General features: G+C 54.3%; 1 protein-coding gene across 1 annotated transcript; it reads left to right on the top strand.

Annotated features, from left to right (window-relative positions):
• The first annotated feature begins 675 nt into the window (after positions 1-675).
• CALHM3 (calcium homeostasis modulator 3) lies at positions 676-5,892 on the top strand. Its single transcript, XM_004473991.3, has 3 exons — positions 676-1,130; positions 2,975-3,230; positions 5,398-5,892. The coding sequence occupies exons 1-3, from the start codon at positions 844-846 to the stop codon at positions 5,890-5,892; spliced, it is 1,038 nt and encodes a 345-aa protein (XP_004474048.1). The 5' UTR covers positions 676-843.
• Positions 5,893-7,538: the final 1,646 nt, after the last annotated feature.

Raw genomic sequence — 7,538 nt, 5'->3', positions numbered from 1 at the left:
CCTTTATAAAAACCAACCAATTTCGGTTTTGCATCAGCGCCCCTTTGGCTGACTAATACAGGGACCCTGGTCACACCTGAGCAGAGAAGTGATGGAGGAAGCTGACTTTAGGGAGACCTGGACCAGGTGGTGGCCAGACCTGGAGGGCATCACCGAGCCCCCAAGCCCCCTCACCCAGCACTCCCATCTGACACTTAACGCTCCAGCACCCCCAAACTGCTGGCTTCTCACCTCCACGCCTGTGTGGGTGCAGCAGCCCCTGCCTAGAAGACCTTCCCGGTCCACAGCCCCGGTCACTTCTCATGGGCCTCCACTTCCAGGAAGCCTTCCGGTAGGGTCGGGAGCCCCTTCTCCTTCTTTGCAACTGAAAGCCAACATGAAATCTCCCAGGGTAAGGTTGAGTCAAGTTTTGTTTTTGACCAAGACTAGAACAATCTCCCCTGGCTCCCACCAGTGTCTGCTTGACCACACCCAGAATTTGCCTTGTCCCTGGTGGGAGGAGGGAACGGGCTGGGGAGGGGTGGGGTGGCAGGGTGGCGTGCGTGTGCCTGAAGGTGCTTTGGGATGGCTGGTCACCGGGTGGTGACTCATCCCCTAGAGAGGAGGGGAGTGGCCTTGGGGACAGTCAGGCTGGCAGGGAGGCCTTGGGGAAGGGCTTCTGTCCCTGCCTTCCGTCCTGGGCTGGACTCCGGAGGCCTTGCCCCCTCAGGCCTCGAAAGAGAAGGAAGACCCTCCTGTGGACCCCAGGTTCGCCCAGGAGCGGGGCCTGGCACTGGCCAGGGAGGTGGCTGAGCCCCACGGCCCTCGCCCAACGCTGCCCACCCAGCCGCCCGGGCCAGCGCCATGGATAAATTGCGCATGCTCTTCCAGCACCTGCAGTCCAGTTCCGAGTCGGTGATGAACGGCATCAGCCTGCTGCTGGCCATGGGCACGGTCAAGCTGTACTCCTCCTTCGACTTCAACTGCCCCTGCCTCGCGCACTACAATGCCCTCTACGGCCTGGGCCTGCTGCTCACGCCCCCGCTGGCCCTGTTCCTCTGCGGCCTTCTGGTCAACCGGCAGTCTGTGGTCATGGTGGAAGAGTGGCGCCGACCCGTGGGGCACCGGAGGAAGGATCCAGGCATCGTCAGGTGCGGTCCCATACCACCCGGCTACCCGCCCCCACCACCCCCCCAGGGGCACTGCCAGGTGCACCCCCCAAAGCCTCACCACCCCTCCCGGGCACTGTCAGGGGATCCCTCCCAAACGCACCCCCCCCACAAGCATGACCAGGTGTGCCCCCCACTTCCCCTGGGCCTCGTCAGCTCACAGAGACACCCCCCCCCTCCGCCAATCCCCACTCTGAAGAGATATGTCTCTTCCTGCCACTCATCGTCCGTCCGCGGCCGGGCTGTGGCACTTGAATGTTACCGGATCCTGAAAGCTAGCAGGTCAGGCTGTCACGCTGGCCGTGATTATATTACTAACTCAGCACACACAGGCAGGGCCATCCCACGCCCGCGCGGCCATGTGCTTCATGTAGTGAGAGGCAGTGATCTGAGCACTGGCTGCCCCCCGAGGGCCAGGACTCGTCTCTTGGCCCCCCTGTGTCCTCAGCCTAGAGTGAAGCCGTGCTCTCTGTCAAAATCAGTGGACGTAGTTGACCCATCGCGGAGCTCAGCAGCCAACACTGAGCACCGACCTTGTGCCAAGCTCTGTGGTGCTTTATGAATGCGCATCTCCACCCGAGTCTGCTCTTTTATTGGACTCGAGGCACAGAGAGGGTTAGTAATTTGGCTGAGTTCCCACAGCTACGAAGTGGCACCACTGGGAGGCAAACAAGGGCTGACTACACAGCCCAAGCCTGAGGAGCTGCCCTAAGTGTTTTGGGAAACGTATCTTTAGATCTGTGGGCAGAGGCAGGAGTGGCTGGCAGGCATTCGTTCACACGTGATCTCCCCTCGCCTATTCTTCGATAAGGACAATTGAGGTTTTCTCAAACTTATGTATTGTACCTACACAATAAGTCCCCCAGTTCCACAGTGGTTGCTGACCACATGGCTCTCCATAGAACCTGCTGGAGACACCACTGCCTACAGCCTATTTATAATGCACCCTGGGTGAGTTACACTCTCTCTCTCTCACCCGCCCAGCAGGTACCATCTTACATTTTGCATACAGCCCAAGTTAGAAACAGCACCTGGGTCCCACGCCCAAAGCCTCTGGTTGGTGCTCCACAGGGGTGCGAGCCAGCCAGGCAGGGTGGGTCACATGCTCCGGGTGTGCCCTTTGCCTTCTCTTCTGAGATCCGGTGGGGGCAGCTCCAGTGCGCTCCTGTCCCACGCCCAGCACCCAACCTGGGCCTCTAGCAGGGCAGAGCTGGCCAGCAGAGGGAGGGCTCCGGGTGCCGGGGTGGGAGGGGCTGCCTTCGGGAGGGTTATTGGGCAGAGCTGCCTTCATCTGCAAAGGAGGGGCTGATGTGTAGGTTACTGCTCTGGGCACCTGGGGCTCAATCCTTGTGGGGAGCCTCTGAGGGAGGGCGTAGAGCGCCCCTCACAATTGTCCACCAAGGGTCCAGGAAGCCGGGCACCCACCAGGTCCTGTCCCTCTTGGGTTGGAGGTTGGCTGGGGGTTGTTAACGCCCAGCCCTTCCAGCACAGCCCTCTCTTGTGGAGAATGCTCCGAAGACACAGGGGCTCGAGGCAGGAGGCCTCCCAGCTGCCAGGAACCATTCCCCACCGCCTGAGACGGCACCTGCCACCAGGGCCTAGGGGAGGAAGAGGCCACGGGCCCAGCGGCCCAGCCCTCCTTGCCCTCTGCCCCCTCCCAGTGGAGACAGGGACCGTGGGGGGCTGCGACCCTTGCTCTGATGCATTCCCAGACTGGTGTTTCCCAGCCCTCCTCTGAGGGAAGTCCATTCTTGCATCGCCCCACAGCCTCCCTGCTGCAGCTGCATTCTCACTGCCCCCTGACCCCCTCCTCCCTCCGCTCCCAGGTACATGTGCTCCTCTGTGCTGCAGCGAGCGCTGGCCGCCCCCCTGGTCTGGATCCTGCTGGCCCTCCTTGACGGGAAGTGCTTCGTTTGTGCCTTTAGCAGCTCTGTGGACCCCGACAAGTTTCTGGACTTTGCCAACATGACCCCCAGCCAGGTGCAGCTCTTCCTGGTCAAGGTGCCCTGCAAGGAGGATGAGCTGGTCAGAGACAGCCCTGCCCGAAAGGCAGTGTCTCGCTACCTGCGGTGCCTGTCACAGGTAACTTGGACCGTGGGCACTGTTGGGATTCCTGTCATTGTCTCAGGTCAAGGCCCGAGGCCGGGGGTGGTCTCCCTTTTCCTCAATCCCTGACCCCAACTGCTTCCTCCAGCCCTGCCAAAGAGGGGGGAGAGGGGAGGGAGTGTGGATGATTTCCTGAGGACCCTCCCCGCTACCGGAGATAACCAAGTGGCTGATGGTTGGTGGGGGAGAAGGGAGGAAAAGGAACGTGATCCACGAAAAGAAAAGTGCTGGGCCTTAGGAAGTGGCCTCTCCCCATCAACACTGACTCACTCCCAAGAGGCCGGGTGGCAGGACAGCACCAAAGAGAACAGATCTCTACTGCTCTGTTCTGCTCCCCACCCTGTTCCTTCCACCCTTCAGAAAGAATAAAAACTGTTTATTGAACAATTATGCACCAGGCACCTGTTAAGCATTTCATATGCATTACTCCACTTAATTCTCAGAACCACCCTATGAGGTGGGTACATCATTACCGCCCCATTTTGCAGGGGAGGAAACTGAGGTTCTGAGCACTTAGTTCAGAAGGCCAAAGTCGTACAGCTTACGAGGCAGGTCATTACTCCAGACCTGCTTAACCATCTCCCTACAAGGCACATCCTCCCCAGGTGCCTTCCCACAGGTCACCAACTCCATTACGTAGGGGCAAAGCCCAGCTCCAGCCCTGGCTCCAGCTTCCATCACCACAACGCCCAGTGCCCCAGCTCCGGGCTCTGTCCACTGGCAAGAATTTGTGTGACCACTAACGGGCACCACACCAGAGCTACATACAATAAATACAGTCACAACCTCTCCCAGGGGAAATCAGGCCCGTGGCACCATGGGAGGATGACCAGTGCACAGGACACACTTGATTCTGGCCCAGACTGTGGCCTTGGCCAAATCACTTCCCCATCTGGGCCTCAGTTTCTCCTGAAAAATAAAGGGAGTTCTGCTCTCCACGTTGATAGTGCCTGCAGGCTTAAATGCTCTGCTCTCACTAGTTGGGTGGAAAGAGCACGGAATTTCCAGCCAGACAAGGGTTTGAATCCTGACTCAGCCAGTAAGTGACCAGTCATGTCAAGTCTAGCAAGTTGTTTGGTTTTTTTTGTTCCGTGGGTACATAATGTGCAAAATACCCACCTACAATTTCAGGGGGATGAAGGAATCCTGCGAGAAGCCAAATGAAAGAGCTTTGTAAATCGTGGGACCACAACTACAAATGATAAAGATTCAAAGGCTTCCATTTAGGGTTTAAAGGAGTGACTTCTCTGCTCCAGGTCCACAAAATTGCTGTACGTCTCAGGCCAGGCTTGAAGACACTGTAGCTTTGGATGGGTAGAGAGGAGAGAGAGGAGTCTGCCAGGTATGGGCTCCTGCCCCAGAGAACTGCTTCACCTTTCCACAGCCTGGAACACTAGCCCCTGCTGATACCCTTTGTAACTGTTACTCATCCTTCAAGGCTCAGATTAAATGTCACTGTCTTTCCTGAGCCCTCAAGTTCAGGTTGGTTATCCCTCCTCTGGATGCCCATGACCCCCCATACTTCCCCCACTATGGCACTTAGCCAGTCATCACCTATGTAATCGTCTGTCTCCCCGACTAAAGTGTAAGTTCTGTGGGAGCAAAAATTGAGTCCCCAGTACCTAGCACAGTGCCTCCCTCAAAATATAGGATGGATGGATGGATTGATGGGACGATGGGTAGATAAACAGACGTAAGGATGGATGAAGGACTGGATAAAATAATGAGAGGATGGCTGATGGATGGATGGATGAACAGGAGGAAGGATGGGTGGATGGGTGGATAGGTGATGAATCATTTGATAGATAAGTGGTGGAAAGGATAAGCATATGGGAACGTGACTGGACAGGAAGATGGAGAGGAGGATGAATGATGGAAGGACGGCTGGATAGGAAGATGATGGATAGAAAGTCAGATGAAAGGATGAATGAGTGGGTGAGTGAAAAGAAGGTTGGAATTGAATGGCTGGGAGGATGGATAGAGGGACAGATGAGAAGATGGTGGGGAAGATGGATGATTCGATGGGCAGATGGATAGAGCTGAAGAAGTGTAGTAGGAGAGATAAATAATGGGAGGGACTTGAAAGCATCCTTGCCACATCAAACAGCAACCTCTCCCAACCTCGTGCCTCCCCGTCCCACAGGCCATCGGCTGGAGTATCACGCTGCTGCTCATTGTCGTGGCCTTCCTGGCCCGCTGTCTGAGGCCCTGCTTCGACCAGAGGGTCCTCCTGCAGCGCAGGTACTGGAGCAACTACGTGGACTTGGAGCAGAAGCTCTTCGACGAGACGTGCTGTGAGCACGCACGGGACTTTGCGCACCGCTGCGTGCTGCACTTCTTCGCCAGCATGCAGAGCGAGATGCGGGCAAGAGGGCTGCGCCACGACACAGTGGGCCTCAGGGACGCCAAGCCCCCTGAGTTGCTGGAACCGGCAGAAGGTCTGGATGGTGGCAGCGGGAAGGCCCACCTGCGTGCCATCTCCAGCAGGGAGCAGGTAGACCGCCTCCTGAGCACCTGGTATGCCAGCAAGCCGCCCCTCGACCTCTCGTCACCCCCTGCGCTCTGGGGGGGCGGCCTCAGCCACCGTGCCCTGGTGGCCGCCCCAAGCACCAGGCTGGCCCAACATACCAACGTGTAGGGCACCCATTAAGCCTGACACTGGCAGTGTCCCCATGTGAAAAACCCACACTGACTGGGATCTGGGGAGTTTCCAGTGTGTGGGGACCAAAAGGCAGGATGGCCTAACCCAGTTGGCCTACTTCCCCAAAGAATACAATTTTTCAACTCGTTTCTGGGTGTGGCCACCCCGTACCCTAAAGCAATGTGGCACAGACTTTAATGAACTCCCGATTCAGGGCATCCAGAACCCTCTGAGACTCTGCATTTCTAATAAGCTCCCAGGAGATACTGATGCTTCTGGTCAGTGGACAACACTTAGAGCAGCAAGAGTCTAAATAGATCTGCAGCAGGTTCTGGGTCCTAGAGACCTGGATTCCAAGTAAATAATGATAACAATAGCAGCAATGCTCCTGTGGTGCCAACTATATGCCAGGCATTGTTCTAACTTCTTTACATATATTAAGTCATCTAATCCTCATGATACCCTTAGGAAGTAGAGATGATCAGTAGCCTCGTTTTTTTTAGAAGAGAAAACTGAGGCATAAAGAGGTTGAGTTGCCCAAGCTCACTTAAATGTAAGAGCTAGAATTTGATCTCCGGAGGTCTGGCTCTGGAGCCTGTCCTGCACTACCCTCTAGATAATTTTGTTTGTGTATTTGTTTTCAATGCTCTGGTTGGGTTCCCGCAGCTTTTACCAAGGTTAGCTTAGTAAGATCTATCAAACTCTCCTTGTTGATGTGGAAAACAGTTTGGCATTTCCTCAAAAAGTTAAGTATAGCATGACCCAACAATCCCACTTATTCTACATACATACCTGAAAGAATTGAAAGCAGGGACTTGAACAGATATTTGCACAATCATGGTCACAGCGGCATTATTCACTATTGCCAAAAGGTGGGAGCAACCCAAGGGACTATCAAGAGATGAATGGATAGACAAAAGGTGGTATATACGTACAGTGGAATATCATTCAGCCGTGCAAATGTGGCTGGGTAAACACAAAGTCCTGATACATGTGACAACATGAATGAACCCTGAAGACATGACATGATGAGAGAAATATGCCAGACACGAATAGAGTCAGAAACTACAGATTACCAGAGGCCAGGGTAAGGGTAAGGTATGGGGGGTATTCTTAATTGGTACAGAGTTTCTGTTTGGGATGAGGGAAAAGTTTTGGTTATGTATAGTGGTGATGGTAACACAACATTGTGAATGTCATTACCACCCTGAATTATATATCTGAATGTGGTTAAAAGGGGAAGTTTTAAGTGGTATATATGTTGTGAGACTAAAAATTTTTTAAACTAAACCATAGGACTATACAACACAAACAATGAAACTTAATGTAAACTGCGGGCTATAGCTAATAGTGCACTTATAATATTCTCTCATCAGTTGTAACAAAGGTACCACCCTAATGCAAATTGTTAAAATGGGGGCAGGTATATAGGAACTCTGTGTTTTCTGCATGATCTTTCTGTAAACCTACAACTTCTCTAATTAAAAAAAAAAAAGACACCTCTACTTCTTGAGCTCCTTTCCAAAGTGCTAGTTAGTGCCTCTTGCTGGTTGCTGCAGATCGATAGTTGTATACTGTCCTTTTGGGGGTTGTTTGCTGGTTTTGAATGTCAAGGTGCTCATCTTCCCAGCTCCCGTCTTCCC

This window comes from Dasypus novemcinctus, chromosome 6 (assembly GCF_030445035.2).
Source record: "Dasypus novemcinctus isolate mDasNov1 chromosome 6, mDasNov1.1.hap2, whole genome shotgun sequence".
NCBI classification, from domain to species: domain Eukaryota; kingdom Metazoa; phylum Chordata; class Mammalia; order Cingulata; family Dasypodidae; genus Dasypus; species Dasypus novemcinctus.
Note: the sequence above shows the minus strand (reverse complement) of the source record. Positions and strands in the feature narration are given on the sequence as shown.

Excerpts from the sequence above, each read along its gene's own strand:
- CALHM3 (XM_004473991.3), top strand. The coding sequence starts at position 844 with ATGGATAAATTGCGCATGCTCTTCCAGCACCTGCAGTCCAGTTCCGAG. Across the intron at positions 1,131-2,974 it reads AAGGATCCAGGCATCGTCAG|GTACATGTGCTCCTCTGTGC; the intron begins GTGCGGTCCCAT and ends CTCCGCTCCCAG. Across the intron at positions 3,231-5,397 it reads ACCTGCGGTGCCTGTCACAG|GCCATCGGCTGGAGTATCAC; the intron begins GTAACTTGGACC and ends CCCGTCCCACAG.